This window comes from Vidua macroura, chromosome 6, assembly GCF_024509145.1.
Source record: "Vidua macroura isolate BioBank_ID:100142 chromosome 6, ASM2450914v1, whole genome shotgun sequence".
In the NCBI taxonomy this organism is placed as follows: domain Eukaryota; kingdom Metazoa; phylum Chordata; class Aves; order Passeriformes; family Viduidae; genus Vidua; species Vidua macroura.
Window position 1 is genome coordinate 9,749,211 of NC_071576.1, and position 16,828 is coordinate 9,766,038.

Consider the following 16,828-nt stretch of genomic DNA (forward strand, 5'->3'; position numbering starts at 1 on the left):
ATTTATTAACAGAAGTTAATAAATTGGTTTATTTTTCCAATAAACCTAGGTTAAATACACACCATGTTTTGGTCATTTTTTTCTATGTACCCATGAATGCCAAATATTTTAGCAAAACACTGAATGACAGTTTATGCATTTCAATCAAATTTCTAGGTAAATACGACTTCTGCACATCTCAAAAACTCACCATACCATAACCAATAAGCAGTAATTCTTCATTTTTTTAATGTATTATGAGTTCAAAAATATGTGTTAAGCTACAGTGGTTTCAATTTGTAAAGTTAAATAGAATTGCTGAGGTTTTTTAAGAACCAAGAGGAGAATAAAAGATACTTGTATAACATGTTTTAATATTTACACCAACAAATAAGCAGAAACCCTTTCCTTTAGAAAGAGGTCGACAAAATTAGAACATCTTTAACAAAGGAAGCGGATTTGGAAGCAAATAATTTGGGTTTAGTACCTCTGGCTTTATCTGCTTCCATAACCAAATACTCTTCCCTTATCTTCTTAGGCATTCTCCAAATCCTGACTGCTTTCATGCAACCTCAGTTATCCAAGAAAGGCAACTGAGTTGTAGATATCACTGGCCCCTTGGGCCAAGCACCATAATTTCTACAAAACTGGACCAGTCATTTGGTATGGAAATGCATGGACAATGGGGGAAAAAATTATATAAGTGATCATTTTTCTGCTCACAGTAAACAGATTTCTGGTTATAAGTTGGAATCAGAAAATTTTATAAAGGCTGCTTTGTCTCTTGACTGCTAAGAGAGTGGTTCCCAAAAAGATTTTTCTGTGGGAGAAGTGTTAAATAACATCCCATGCTGCAGGTAGAATTTTAAGTATTATAATTGGTAAATATTGGTTAATATTGTTTTTTCTGCCCGCATTTCTATAGAAAAATTAAGATGGAAAGAATTGAGACAAGTGATGTTTTCAAGGGAAGCAGAAATGGGAATAGGAGCAGACTTGCATATAAAGTACTTACTCTACCTTTTGAAGACATTTCCTCCTAGCCTTCAGTATCCAGTCTGTCTGGTTGCTGCACTGGCTGAACCTTCATCTGCCAAAAGCAACACAATGACAAACTTTTATACTACAGGCCATTATTCCAACAGAGGAGTTGCGTGGAGGAGTGTCTGCATCCCCAGCAATTGTCTATATCATATTCTCCCACTTTTCATTTTGTAGGTATTCCTGCTGTTGCAATGGAAAAGTAACAGTGGGATAATATTGACAGTATTTTATTATTATTATTATTCATTGAATGCAGGGAAATGTCAGCTATCAAGTATACCTGGAAAAAAATTATATACCATTGTTTTAAGAATTGCTGGCAATGAAAATTAACGTAGTCAATGAGAAAGACTAATTTTTATAGAACAAATGTGACAAAAGGTGCACAAATTTTGGTGTTAGAATTTTAGAATTTCTGATTTTAAAATTAGAATTACTCTAAGTAGTGAGAAGACAAGTAAATTTCTATTCACTCCTATTATTTTGTTGATTAAAATTCAATGTATTTGATGAAGATAAATCACTCCCCCCCTTTTTTAAGATAGATCACTATGAGCATTTTAGAGCCTGTTTTATTCAAGCCAGCCTAGTTGCAGGGTTAATACTCTTCTGAGTAGATCTTGGAGTTCTCTATGGGGTTTGAGTAACCTATTTCCAAAGCTCCATGTGTGTGGTGGAATCACAGTCTACAAGATCCTGAGGATGATATTAGTGTGATTGCCAGCAAGTAGCACTCCCACTGGTACTTGCAAAATAACGTTAAACTGGCAAAGTACTATCTTGTGATGCTAATAGATTTTCCTTTTAGGACTATTTTAGTAAAAGAGGCAGAGGCTTTGACCTGTCAAAAAGCTGACACCAGAGCCTGCAAATGCACTGAGAAGGATACACAGTGAAATCTTAAGCATGTATATATAAAGATAATTGACACAATTATCTGTTACAGATTCTTACATGAATAGGTTATGATTACCATACAGGCTCATACATTGAGATTATTATGCTATTACCACTTACCCTCAAAGACTTACACAAACGTTATCTAAGCTTCTCAAAAACTTGCCAAGTTAACTTTTTTTTTACGTTCCTAGCTGAGATCTGTCACGGTGTTCTGCAAATAAAGTAACAAAGACTGGAAACCAGCCATTTTTCAGAAACAGTTGAAGCACTGGGTAGGTCCGTGTATACTGTAGATTAGAATTTAAGACTCACAGCAATATGAAATTTGTCTACATCGCATGTGGTGCAGTACTAACATATGGTGATGTTTTGACTTCTAGATGAGCTTGGCTTCTTCCAAGCTGTTAAGTTTCATTTTGCTGTTGTAACTCTACAGAATGAGAGACTAGAAAATGAAGGAAACTGAACCTTACTTTCAAACACGAGACCAGATCTCATGAGTCTGACATCAGGACAATACCTTCCCCTCCTGCAGCTAAGCAGAGTTTAGTACATCAGACAGATTTCACAAGGAAGGGACGGTGGAGGGAAGGTGACGCTAGGCATGACGCTATCCAAGGTGTGTTTCCGACCAGGACAAGTTGTCAGGAAGCGACCTCAACTCAGAGGCACGGGAGACCACCGACCCCCGTGTTACCGCCCAGCTCCCCCCGCACGCCCAGCGGGCCGCGGGCAGCCACAGCGGTGGGGCCGGGGCGAGCGGAGCCCTCCCGCATTCCCCGCATTCCGGGGGGAGAGAGCGCCCGGGGCCGCTGCCCCTTCCTCCACCGATGGAGCCGCGGGCCGCGGGCGATGGGCCGCGGGCAGCCCGCCCAGAGGAGGCGGCGCCCGCCGGGGCCCTGCCCGAGGGCAGGGCAGCAGAGCGCCGGGAGGAGGAGGCCGGGTGGGGGAGAACCGGCGTGGCAAACCTCACGCTCGGCACGGCACCACGGGAGCGAGAGGGTCCCGGCGGGGACGGGAGGCGGGCGCGGGTGCCGGTCCCGCATTCCCGGCCCGGCCCCGCCGTCACGTGCGGGCCCGCAGCGCCTCCCCGCGCGGCCCCGCCCCGGCAAGGAGGCGGTGGCGGGGGTTAACCCGTGGCGGGGCGGCGCGGGCGGAGCAGAGCAGAGCGGAGCAGAGCAGAGCAGAGCAGAGCAGGAAGCGCCCGGGGAAGGAGGCGGGAGAGGCGGCCGCGCTCCGGAGGAGGAGGAAGGGGGTTGGGAGCCCGGCCGCCGTCGCCGCCTTCGCCTCTTCCTTCCGCCCGCTGCGCGGAGCGAGGCGCGCGGGAGGCACCTGTCACAGCCGTCAGGGCGAGCGCGGCGTCCTCCGCGGTGAGAGGCGGCGGCGGCAGGAGAGGCCCGGCACAGCTCAGCGGCCCGGCGCGGAGAAGGCTGCGGAGATGATGCCGGTGAGTGAGAACGAGGAGAGTTCGCGTCGTCGCTCCCCGGCCTGGCGCCGCGCTGCCGGGCGCTGGGACGCCTCGCCGTTTCCTGCGGGGCTGCCGGCGGCGAATGGAGTGCGCGGCGCCGCCGTCATCCCCGGGCCAGCCGGGACACAGGGCTGCGGGGCTGCGGAGACATCGGCGGGCTCCGCGCCGGGGGTGGGGCCGCGGGTCATCGCCGTCCCCGGCTGGGGGGGGGGGGGGCACGACCTGCCCCCGCCCCTCCACCCGCGAGGGCTGCACCGGCCGTGACAGGTCGGGGGCCGCGTCCCCCCGGGCTGTGGCGGAGCGGCGCCTCACGCACCCCGGCGGGGAGCGCGGGGGTCGCCTCCGGGTCGCTGCCGGCCGCCGAGGCCCGCCGTGGGGCGTGGGGGGTGCGTTATGTTTGGGTGAGTGGGTGTGCGGGCGGTGTGTCTGTTTGTTCCGGGGTTTTCCACCCAAATCCCGATCCCTCGCCGTCCGGGTGTGGGGAAGGGCTGAACCGTCCCGGGGCAGGCGGCTCCGGCCCTCCTGCCGGGGTCAAGCGAGCGCAGGCTGCAGCACCGTGTCAGCCTGGCTCCCTCCTCGGTTCCTGTCACCGCTTTTGTGAAGCCGTCGCTTATTTATCGAAGACAAACCCTTTCATTTTCCTGCAAACAACCTTGATTGTCTTCTGTGACAGAATCCCTGTCCGTTTCCTGTCCCTCGCTTCCCTCCCTTGTCGCTGTGGGGTGATGCAGTGGTCAGAAGAGAGTTGTTCCTGATGACTGTTCGTTTTATGACAAGATCCTCTGGGACGGAGTAATAAACAATCACATTCCTTTTGTTGATTTCTTTCAAACTCTATTTGATCTCAAATGTGGCTTTATGAGATACTCCAATATAAGGGACTGTCTCCCATGGTTTTTCTAATTCTAGTAGAAATTAGCTTTTTATTTACAGTTCCTCTGCAGTGTTTGCAGCCGAAGCACTGCAGCAGAATGTTTCTCTGTCAGAACATTGAAGACGTCTTTTACAAGATTTTATTGCTCTAAATTTGTTTCGTGACTGAGAGGAGAAAATAAATAGCTCAAACTGGGTGTAAAATTTCAGATTGAAGAGGGCAGGTAGTGTTTAAAAGCCTTTTTAACATCTTGTGCACTTTAACTTCCAGCTGCTGGGTGCCAAAATACTCTATTGATACGGATGAGAATGGCAGTGCACTGGGCGTGTTAGAAACCAACAACAAAGTTCGTGGAGTTAGGCTTGTGCCATGAACTTCTGGATGTTAGCATGTAGAAACAAAAACAAGGTGACAGCTTCATCTTCCATCTCAGCTTGGGTTTTGCTTTACATTCATGAAATTCCTATTGAAAACCCAGCATGCCAATGACATGCTAAGTCAGAACAAATGTATTTGCTCCCCATTACTAACCCATGTGTGGGTTTCAAGTTAATGTCATAACTTGGGTAGTACAGGGATTGACTTCTTCGAAAGTTTCTTCTTACCTATTTGAGTGTTTCTGCCAGTGTCTTGTGTTGCCTTCTTGCTTGTTCAGATGTGGTGGTTGTTTATATTTATTGGAAGGTGGTTGAAGATTCAGACTTTTTACTATGTTTTTGAAACACACTTCAAAGCATTTTTAACTGACGGATGAATTTTAATAAAAACAAATTACCTTGCTACAGGGGTAGTAGTGTTACAGATTAGAGCTTACTGAGTCCAAGTCCTAAAATAATAAATATTTCATTTTTCTAAAGCCATTTTAGATGCTGTTATGGACAGTCTATTAGTCAGGAATATGTATATTTAAATAAATATGTATATTTAAATGGACTTGTGACAGTACCTTCAGTCTTCCAGTTTTTCATCCCAGCTAGACTACAAGGGTGAAAAAACCCAACTCCATTTACTGGACTCATCAATATATAATATCCAAATAATGTGAACATAATGGCTGTAGAACAGGATCAAGTGTTTTAGGTTTTTACTCTTTTTTTTTGTATTCTGAGAATGGAAAAGTTAGTGATCTAACTTTTTACCTTAGAGAATTTCTTGACTTCATATTCATGGAAGCTTCTTTTTTTCCCCTAACCTGTTGGGATTTTGTTTGTGGGTATTTTGGGCTTTAAGTTTTTTTATATAATTAGCAAAAGCCATAAACTAGCAAGAGGAGAGATTTTAATAACTTCTAGACTTACCTCCTTTTTCCAACAGTTCATCACTATAGTTTTGCGTCGACAAATTAAAATTAAATGTTAAACTTTTGTAGTTTCTTAAGATTCACATTTATTAGACTTGCAGTAATTGATTTGGGCCACTTTTGTATTGGTAATTTTTTTGGCATTTGTACAACCATTTTTAAGAGTGAAGTAGTGTCTGAAGTCCCTGTTTTTCTCCTTTGGTGTCTGTTGTGATTTTTTTTTTTCTCCCCTCACATGGGGAACAGTGTTACTTCTCAGAGGTTTTTATCAATTACAGTTCCTTTTGTGAGTGGGATACTTCCCACTCTGTTCTTCACCATCCTTTTCTTAGAAGGATTTTATTAATTATCTTTTTTCATATTGCTTATTCTGGTTCTGAAAAAATACAGAATAACTGTTCTTGGTCCTGAACACAGTTGGGCTTGAAGAAGATTTAATGATTTAGGCTACAGTTTTGTCACCTGGGTTTTTTTTTCCCTTTGCTTTGCTGACAAGATATATCAATCATAAAGCCTTTCATTGCCTTCAGGAGATAAGGGCTATGTGTATGATGAGCTTATGATGCTACACTGAATATCACCTCTGCTAAGTATTCCTATAAGTATGCCTTGATTAGAGGGATATTTTTTCACTGAAAAGTAAAGGTTAGTATTTCTTGCATTCTTTCAATAAAGTGTGCAAACATAGAACTATGTGTATCCCTTCAAAGAGGAAATCTTTCGGGTTAAAACAACCACAGTTATATTTATTTGCAAAATTATTGTGGATAAAGCTCCTTTTTCAGCCATAAAATCTATAACCTGATTGGAGGAACCTAGTTATGTATATTTTTGTCTATTTGCCCCGATAGAGAGACTTTTTTTGTGGTACTGTAGAGTTTGTGTTTGAAAGTGTGTTGGAAACTTTTCCTTAAATAATGCAATTAATGCTTTTTTTTTCTTGCATTATAGTTCCAGAATTACCTCTTTTGTCAAGTATTAGGGTGTGCACAAGAAAAAAGTCACTTATGAGGAGCTCGGTTTTCCCACTTATAAAGAAATACAGTGCAATAAGAAACTGACAGGTTGGAGAAGCGTGTAACACTTTCCTTTTTTTGGCCTTAATTTTGGGTATAATTCTTTCCTAGCATGTGAGGTAACACCACACTAAAGAACTGTGTAGAGTTCCTATACCATCAGTAACATGAGAAGACAGGTGATGGTGGGTGCTGTGTGAGAAATTGTGATGGGTTGAATCTTTCAGGAGGAAGAGTTGGTATTGCATGTTCACCTAGCAGAGCTTTTCTGGTTTTGCCTTTAACTCATGAATATCAGTGAGGCTGCAGCTGTCATTGACGTTTTTGAAAGTGACTGGGAGGAACATTATGGGACTGTGTGTGAGGCTTAGAGTTGCTGGACACGTTTGTGTGTAGGATCAGGTAGTAGTGATGGTTGTTTTCACAGAAGGGAGAGTGAAAAGTTTGGAGTGCTTAGTGGGTTTATTTTTTTTTTTTCTAGTTAATTCTGTGGGACACTGCAAGTCTTCTCTGAAGATGCCCATAACTAATGCATATTTTATGTTAGACTAGAGAATTTATATGGAAATTCCTGACCTATGAAGATGAATACTATGACTGATAAAATACAAAGCAAAGATGGATATCTGCAGGAGTTATTTTTCAATTAAGCTGGTAAATTAAGAAAAAGTGGGGGGTTTGGTGGACTTCTTGTTGTTTGGTTGGGTGATTGGATTTTTTTTCATTTGTTTTAAAATGAGTAGGCACTTGCCCTGTGTTTGGTCTAAAACATTTCCCAAAAAGTCCAAAGTGGGCATTATTTATTGTATTGCTGATAATTTAAAACCAAAATATTCTTAAATCAGTGTCCCCTTTTCTCTTTCCATAGGAAGGTTGCTACTGATATAATTAAATATTGTAGATGAAGATGTGTCACTTTAATACACTTAAATCAATATTATGAATTTTCATTATATTAATATGAGCAATTTTCAGTGATGAGATAAAACATATTGTGATTAATTCAGAACTGTATAGTTCTCAGCAATACTGATATCCTTATTTGCTGAATAAATCTGAACTGACTGTAGAGAATAATTTGCATGTTTATCAGCCATTATTAATGGAGTTATTTATTGCAACAAAGCTTAAAGGCCATTTCATGTTTTTTTGGATCACGTCACTATTTTTTTAGGTTGACAGAATATGGCCTGTTCTGTGGTAAAAATAAGTTCATCAGCTTCACCATGTCAACAAATGTACTATACACATGCTAGTCTGATAATAGAATATTTAAATATATTTATTAGATATGTCTATTGAAATGTATGAGAATTTTGAGGGAAAGGATGCTCTCTCATATGTTAACATAGAAGAGTTTTGTCCATTGCAGATTTCAAAGAAAATAACTATTTGTTTGACAACAAAATTCCATTCCACCAGACTGATTTTTCTAACAAAAGCATAATTTCATATGAAATACATTATTTAAAAAAACCTTGCTTATTCACATATTTATATTTAGATGCATACAGCTGTGGAGCAACCCCCATTTTGCCAAGAGTTGTCCACAGACAGAAAAAAGGCAGTGTTTTTTTGTAAAGAATTTGAAGTCTAAAGCTTGGTATTAAAATCAGTGCTTATGTTTATTATCTTCTTAAATTTCTGGGGGAGGAGGTTTGATAATTTTTTTTTGTATTTGTAAACTGTAAGCATCTTTAAAAATAAAAAATCTTTGCTGAGAACAGAGATTTGAAGAAGAAAACAAATTATTGCCTGATTCGGGGGATGGGGGGGAAGGCATCTTGCTCCCTTTGCCTCATGACTCACTGTTGGAATTTACAAGTCTTATGTGTTTGTCTAAATTAAAAGCTTAGTATTACCATACATTAATTAGTTGTACAAGATAGCTCAAAATACTTAACCTCTTAAATCAGTGTGCTAGACTGGGATATAGGAAGTTCATTCCTGGGTTTTTATCAGACCCCACAGAAGGAGATTTTATAATTTTCTTCTTAAATTGAAAAATTGTATTATTAGGTGATCCAAAATATCTTTGAAATCTTCTGCGTGTATGAACTGTTTTTCTTTCAGCCTTGAATTTGGTGTCTCATTTGTTCTTAAATTGTGGTAAGATTTTTAAATAAACAAATATTCTAAGATACTAATTTTAACACTTCAGGCTGGTACGTTTTTCTGAGAGTTTGGAAATCTGCCATTATCATCTATTAAACTTGAAAGCATGTAATAATCTTGAATGTGTTGGGCAATTTATCAGTGGAGTGTGCTCAATGTTTTGAGGTTCTGGAAGCAATTTTTTTATGACAGACAATAATAGATTATATTGTGCAATAATAGACACCATCTTTCAGAAGCAGATTTGTGTGTCAAAGGCAACAATGGTACCTGGAGGACAAAGCATAAATTCTGCAATAATTCAAAAGACCAGCAGGAATATGAGCTGCTTAGAGGAGGAACAAAAAATGTTTTGAACTTCAAATTTCAGTCACTTTACCTGGGTTTCAGGTTGCCCTGTTATTTTTCTTAGATCGTGCTTGGAAGCAAGTACATGTGCTGTATTGGAGAGCAGGTTTATCACTGTGGTGCAGTAGGATGTCGGAGCAGCTGAATTCCTTTCTGGGCTGAGGTTTCACAATAGGGATGAGCTGGGTTAACCATTTCCTGCAGCTCTGGAAGAGGCTGCTTCCTCTTCCTTGCTGCCCATTCCCACCATCGGCTGTGCACAGACTGCACTGCTTGTCTCAGTAAATCCAGCTCACTAAAAATGTAACAACAGCTGTATCCAAAGAACATTGAAGAGATTGATGTACACGTGTGTGTCTTTGTAAGTGTGTACTTGCACGCGTGTGTGTGTATTGCATTGACTGTTGTCTTGTCCAGGTTGGTATGGGAGGGAGCAGACTGCTTGGCTAAAATTGATAACAGAGAAGGGGATGGGCAAGTGGAATCTCTCTCTTCAAGTATTTTTGTTTATTCAGTTTAGTTTATTGTGGAGCTCTACCCCAGGCAATGTATTTTGAACAGGTGAGTAGAGCAGTGAGGTGAAACTAAAGTCTCTGCAGTGCAGTAATGTTGTTACTTCAGAGATAAGTTATGGTTTCACCAGTTTCCACATCTTTATTGCATACCCAGTAACACTTTACATTTTCTCTGAAATGGGAAAAAGTAAGGGATATTGTTTTTTTGGTTAAAATATGTGGTCTTTGAGGAAATCTTGAGAAACAAATATAAAGTTGGGACACAAAAAAAAGGAAAACCAATAAAACTTAACTGGCAGTTGCTAGTCTATCATCATTTCCCACCCCTCACATTGCAGTAGTGCATTCCTTCTGATTTCTGCCCATTATTTCCTTATTCTCTAGATTCATAGTGTATTCTAGCCTAGTTCTTTGCTAGTAGAAGTACAATTAAGATTTTTTAGTTTCCAGTTCACTGCTTTGCTTAGCAGCAGAATTCTATTTATGTGTGAAGAGTGTAGCTATAAAATACTTTATTTAAGGAATTCCAACTGCAGCAGGAAGCAACCTCATCTAAACTTGCATATGTTGCAGACACTGTATTTAACCCATGTATCCTTATGTTTGTTTGACAAAAGGATTTCAGTGTTCGCATGATTAAACTTTTGTTTATAAATTGGGAATGGGGGAAGAAACTGAGGCTTCAGTTTTGTGTAGGTGAAATGGATGTAACTGCAGGGGTTGCTGAAGTCCTGCATCCCTGCTGCCCCCTCCCTTGTATTGGCTCTCTCTGGTATTTATCTGTTTCTGTATTGAGCTGTTTGCAAACTCAGCAGGAAGTTGTTTGTCTTTACTTTTTTTTTTTTATTATTCCTTTGGAGGTTTTTTTGTTTTTTTTTTTTTATTCCTTTGTTTCTCTTTTTTTTTTTCTTTTCCCTGCCAGGATACTTCTCTGCCATCTGAGCACACTGAAACTGACTCAGTGCAGGGTCAGATAAGCACTGGAAGCAGCCCAAGAAAGGGCAGAAGTGTGTAGATTGCAGGAAGGATGTTATCAGTTTTATCAGTTTAGGTTTGGATCTTGTAGCCTGAAATGACTTCATGGTGGTCAATGAATATGGATGGGGAGATGGATTCATACCAAAAGCATCTAGATCTACGTCCAAGAATGGCAAAGAACATAACTTCCCTGCTTGCTGAAGTCAGAACAAGTAAACAGTGAGTTTCTAAGGTCTCTGCCAGGCTAATCTAGGAGAGTCTCTCCAGTCCCAAATCCCATGCTCAGAAACACAATGCATTGACTACCATTTGAATTAATTCTGTGTTCTAATCTCTTGGGATCCAGTTGGACACTGGGACACCAGTAAGCCTTGTTCTTCTTGAGTCCAGAATGTGTCTGTCCAGACCTGCTAAGGTGAATAGCTGAGAATTGTTGAGAGTTTCTGTATTAGATGAAAAAAGTAGACAGAGCTGCATTAACATGTGGAGAAAAATCTTGCCTGCATTGCTCTCTGGTGTTCAAAGGGAAAGAAACAGAGTGCTTTGAGACTGGCAAGGTTACCACAGCTATTAAGTACAGGCTTACCTGCATAATTTTTTTTTGTTTGTTTCTCTAAGAAGCTAGGTAAAGTCTTATTTTATAGTAACAGGTACAGTTTAAGTTGAGAAGACATACTTTGAATGCATTTTTGCATGAGAAAATCCTTTTCTAATCCTGTTTTCTAATGCAATTTGTCTAATTTATGTTTCAAGACAGTGCTGCAACTGTTGGTATTCTTACTGCTGCTCTGCAGATGATACTTTCAACATACTAATGGTACCTTCAACATAATTCAACTTTTTTTTTTTTCTTACCACCTCCTCCTCCTCCCCCCATGCTTACTACTTTATAAACAAACACACTTCAGAAAGTGTATCTGAGTATTTTCTGAAATCTTAACCAGGGTTACATCAAATCTTAATCAGGGTGGTGGTCAAAATCTGTGCTGAATTAATTCTACCTAGGCAGAAGGGTTTTCAAATTACTTAAATCCCAAACATTGTCATAATATGTCTTTGATAAGTGTTACTAATATCTCAGCCACTTCCTTTGAAAGATAAAATGTAAGGAGAATATTTTCATATTGTTATGGTATAATTGTTGTCTGTAAAATGGTTGGCAGGCTGTTAGTGTTTTACAGAGAGAATAATGTGATAGCCAGAGCATAAACCATGTGATGGTATGGACAGCATAGGAAACTAGTATCCCTAACAAGTTTAAACAGTTCAACCAGTGGTTATTTGACTGAAGCTGACAGTTTAACTAACTTGTTTGGGCATCTGAGAAAGCATCTGTGAAGCCTTTGCTTACAAATCCTACAAGACCATTTTTATACTGCATGGGTATGTTAGATACGTAACTTATTCAAATACACATGTCAAAGTAGTCAAACCTAGTTCTTAGTGTTAAAGTTGCTATTCAGATCTATCCACAGAGAAGTGGTTAGATTCTACTGCTGTGTATTTAAAATTCAAGTTCTTGGAATTGAAATTTTGAATGATTTTTCTGGCTAGTGAACAGGTTAATTACTATTCAGGCACCAAACAGTTGGACTGTAGGTATGTTTTGGGAGATGACTGAGTTCTTGAAACAGTGTCTTGTAAAAATAAACTATGAAACTCTTCCCTGTGTGCAGCTTCATCTCTGTATGCAGCTCTGAATGTCTCAGCATGCCTGATGCTTAATTTCCTAATGTACTGTTTTATTGTCCCAAGTCATCTAAGTTGCAGTCAATTTTAGCTGCAAGTCTGAATCACATACTTCTGATTGCGGAAAAAAGATCTGTAATGGTTGACCTCCTTTACACTTCCAAATCCTGTCAGGATCAATGCAATTATTTAAAAACCATATCACATGGATTTGAGTCTATTTTAGCCCATGCCACTTGGAAATCTTTTCAGTCCTTCTGAACAGTTTTTTTGGTCTACCAATAGTACAGTGTAGCTGTCATTTTATTGTTACTTATTAACACTTCAGCAAGGGTGTGTTGGATATGGGAAGGTGCTATACATATCCAAGCTTTACACTCAAACAAATAAATTTCAAGTCTTGTTTGCAGTGCTCTCTTCCTGCCAAATTCCTGACTGCAGTACTTTATGTTTACCTTTTTCCCCCAGCCGCAGATGGTGGAGAGCAATAGTATTTGTTTTTGTCAAAGTGATAGGAGGTAAAGTTGTGAAGGAGGTTAAATCAGTTTAAATTCTGAATTAGAAACTGTTCTGCTTACCCCAGTGTGATTTTTAAATCCAATTCAATACTTACATTGGAATAATTTTAATTTATATATCAAGTATTTTAGTTCTGCTCATTTTTAGCTAAACATAAAGTACTTTTTAATTGGATCCACTTTCATGTGTATTAACCTGTAGAATATTTTGGCAGAGGAAATCTTATGTTTATGGTTCAAAATTATAACCTGAAAAAGCACTTTAAGGGACATAGAAGACAGAGGATTTACTGTACAATGTTTCTAATATGGTATTTTTGTGTTTCTGGGCGTTTTATAACATTCAACCTGACAAATCTGTGATTTGAGTCTTCAAGGCATTACTGGATTACCCCCATTTGCTGCTGCTCCCTTCCCCCAGCCATCTGAAACTACCAAATACTGCTCGGTTCTCTCTCTCAGTTCTGAAGAACTGAGAAGCTTTGACACAAAATTACAAGGAAGCTTGATCTGGAGTGTGCATGTAGTTGCCCTTATCTTTTCCGAGCAGGAAAAAGCTTTTGGTCAGCTTTCCCTTATTATCTCTCTAATGATTTAGAAATCTTTCCAGCACTTTTGTTTGTTTCAACAGCCTCTTTTCTTCCAGTGCCCAGGGATGAGTGTTCTGATGTATCTGAATTTGTCTTCCTCCCCCCACCCACACCTGAAGTGGGGACCAAAGTCTGTCAGTGATTCTTCTTGTTAAGTAGTGCAGTTTTCCTGTGAGACAAGATGTGTTCAAATCATGTAGATCTGTATGTTTTTATACATCAGTATCTGTAGTCATACTGGAATAAGCAGTCTGATTGCCTGTGGGCTTACGGGTGCCACCATGTTTCTAACATCTTTTGAAGAGCAGATTGTAAAATCCCTTCCATTCATTCCAGCCTCATATGGGAAAAAGGAAAAACCCCAAAGCTCATTCTCTGTGTAGGTTATTGAGTGTACAGTTGTTAGTGTAATCATCATGTTTTTACCTCGTGCAATAGGCTTAAGAAATGCATAAACTTGGTTGTCAGTTTACTGAAGTGGAAGTGATATATAAACCTAGGTACCTGTCTCATTAAGTGTTATTAATTTATAATCTGTGAAAATACTAATTTTGTTGTTATTGTTTATGGGTTTTGTTTTTATGATTGTTTGTTTGTTTTACTTTTCACAGTATGATCTATGGATTTTTGATTGATCCTACTATAGAAACAGAAAGAATACATAGAAAAAACCTCAAGATGTTTGGATTTTTTAAGTCTTGGATGGAAATTATAAGAAGTTAATTTTCATCTGGATATAATATAAAGGTGTCTGTTTAGATTAATTTTCCACAAATGTGGAAAAGCGTAGCTTAGAGAGCCTCTGTGCAATCATGCATATTTGTAGTTAAGCATGTTTAAATAAATTGTACATTTGCACATTTGGCATTTACAGCATGGCTTATATAGACAGAGGAGAGAAGTGACAATAGTGAAAGAGTAAAATAGGCTGGCAAAGTGACAGAAAACTTATTAAAACAAATAAGCCTTAATTTAAAGTTATTGCTACCCTGCATACAGTATGGTGTTATATTCCTTCTGAACTCTTGCTTTTCTTCTAACTTGTTCATTACTTCACTAAGTGTTCTTAGCTGATCACACCTATCAGTTTTCATGTATAGCTTTATATTCAGTAGTTTTCCATTTTGTGTAGGCGTTTGATGCAAAGTTGTATACATTTTAGAGAATTAGACTTTTGAATTTTCTTTATATCCTTTTTTCCTGTGTCATTCCATGTAGTTTTCAGAGATCATGAGTGTGTTAGTATTGAAGTGCTTTAGTGGGATCACAGGCTGCAATTACTTTTCTGCTGAGTGATTTACATAGACTGCAGGTGTAGAGATTTGCTACATATGAGCTTTGTCATACAGGGCAAGACTTCTTGGATCTTACATGGATTTTTTTTTGCATTTAATGTAGGAAAACAGCTTAAGACAGTGAAATAGTGCATGTATCTTACCTCCTTCATTTAGAACATTCAAAACTTCTTGACATTTTAGTAAGGAAAATCCCCTTCTTTCTTTAATTTAGGATTTTGAGGCTGATACATTAAGCAACCAGAGACTAGTATTCTTATCTCTCTACATATACCCTAGATTTGTATTTACCTGTCTGACAGTAACAGTTCTAAAGCAGCCAAATGCCTGCACTGGATCAGGTACTCGGTGTGGAGATGATACTTTCATAGAACATAAGGGGCTACTCTGTGTTTGTGTTGGTTTTATTTTTTATCTGATTTAACAAATTAGATGTTTTCAGTTATTTCAGAAGGGAACTACAGGATGAAAAGGAAATCCAGTGACACATGTTTATTTTAGTTCCTATTCTTCTTTTGAAAGAACCCAGTTATCCAATAGATACAGCAGGCTTTAGTGTTTTCTTCCCATATACTGCTGGTCTGTATGTCCTGTATGTCTGTCTTGCCTTCCTAAGTAAGGCTTTTATATGTTTGGGGGTCAGTTTAGAAGAATTCAGACCATAGCCATGGTTGAAAGAGTGGCACAGTATGTGTTAAAACAGGCCCAGTTTTTCTTCTCAAATATTTATTCATGTGATAGTTTGTTTTTCTGGCAGATCAAGACACAATCTAGTTTGGAGAACAACCAGATTAGATTTTTTCCATCCTTCCTAAAGCAAAACAACCTTTCCCTTTTAAGAAATAACCTTGAGTTTCTCATTTATTTAAAATGTTCTTAGTTGTTAACAGGTTAATATTTTTTAAAGTTGCAGCCTTTTAAACATCTGACACTATTCTACCAATGATATTCTCAATAAATCTCTCAACGTGGTACATGTTTGTTGGGCAGGAAGGAAGAATACTGCATGGGATCAGAATGTTTTTGTTAGTGACAAAATGCGTTATGGGAGGACAGTCCTGATTCTGAATGTCAAAGCACATCAAATAAAGTACCTCATTAGCTTTGCCTGCTCTGCTGCTGTGGGTAGGGAAGGGTGAAGAAAAAATGGTGTGGCTTACAAGCAAAGTTGAGAGCTCCATACTTTTCTGTTCTTGCACTTAATGTGCAATGTGCTACACAAAATGTGGCTTGTAGCTCTGAGAGAGATGGGCTGTCTGGTTCTGCTGGTATTTCATAGTGTGGGTCAGTTTGTTTGCATTAGTTTTGTTTTGTTTTTACCCTTGGGTCCCTCCTCTCTTCATTTGCTCTAGGAAGGGAGTGGATCAGGCTGCAGAACTATGCTTTGCTCCTGCAGTTGTGGAGTAAGGGCTGAATGCTCTTTTGGTGCTGTGGCACTGCCTGTTCCCCACGCCCGATCCTGTACAGTGCTGACAGGAAGATGATAAACATTTGCTGTCCCTTGACATGAGGAGACAGTCAGAAACATAGTTTACAGTTTATATTCTCTGCTGCTTGAATTATGTCCAGCAAGAAGACAGACTTTGCCAAGAATGGAGTAGTGCCTGAACTAAAGTATTTTTAGGCATAAATATATGGTGGTGTTGTTTTTAAGCTGGTTGTTCCATTTAAAAATTCTTTTGATTTAAGAAAACATGTAATGGAAATGTGTTTTGACAATTGTTAGGATCATTTGTTCTTAGGACTTCTGCTCCTATCATTGCCCCTTCAACAGGAAAATCACTTCTGTGTCTTTTGAGACAGTCTTATGTATAAATTTATTTAAGAGAAATACTTACTGTTTGTCACTATTATAATAGCAACAAAGACTACTATTGCACAGTGAGAGGATAGCAGAACTCCCGCACTGCAACCTTGCCTAATTAGGTGAAACTTGATCTAGCCTATCTTGTTCCTGTCACAACTGTGGCCTGTCTTGTTTCTTTAGAACATCTTATCACTGCTCGTCATTACTGCCTGAATTCATGTGCCAATAGACCAAAAATACTCCATTTAAGTAGTTTTTCACTGTAGTTGTTGCACAGAAACTGTTATTAGGTTTTAGCTTTACATAACGTTTTTATATTCACTGCAATTTACAACTGTCCACATGAAGAATATTTTAAGGATGGTTCTTCAAAATATTGTAAAAGCATCAAA

At 39.6% G+C, this 16,828-nt stretch overlaps 1 protein-coding gene across 2 annotated transcripts in view; it reads left to right on the forward strand.

The window, feature by feature from the left end:
- Nucleotides 1-3,023: 3,023 nt before the first annotated feature.
- Nucleotides 3,024-16,828, forward strand: part of PPP1R13B (protein phosphatase 1 regulatory subunit 13B) — a 69,905-nt gene continuing 56,100 nt past the window's right edge. The window contains exon 1 of one of the 2 annotated variants that reach the window (XM_053981668.1): nt 3,024-3,370. In XM_053981668.1, coding sequence (XP_053837643.1) covers nt 3,362-3,370 — 9 coding nt within the window. In that variant the 5' untranslated portion in view covers nt 3,024-3,361. The remainder of the gene's footprint in view (nt 3,371-16,828) is intronic. The other variant, XM_053981669.1, reaches the window with a different exon arrangement.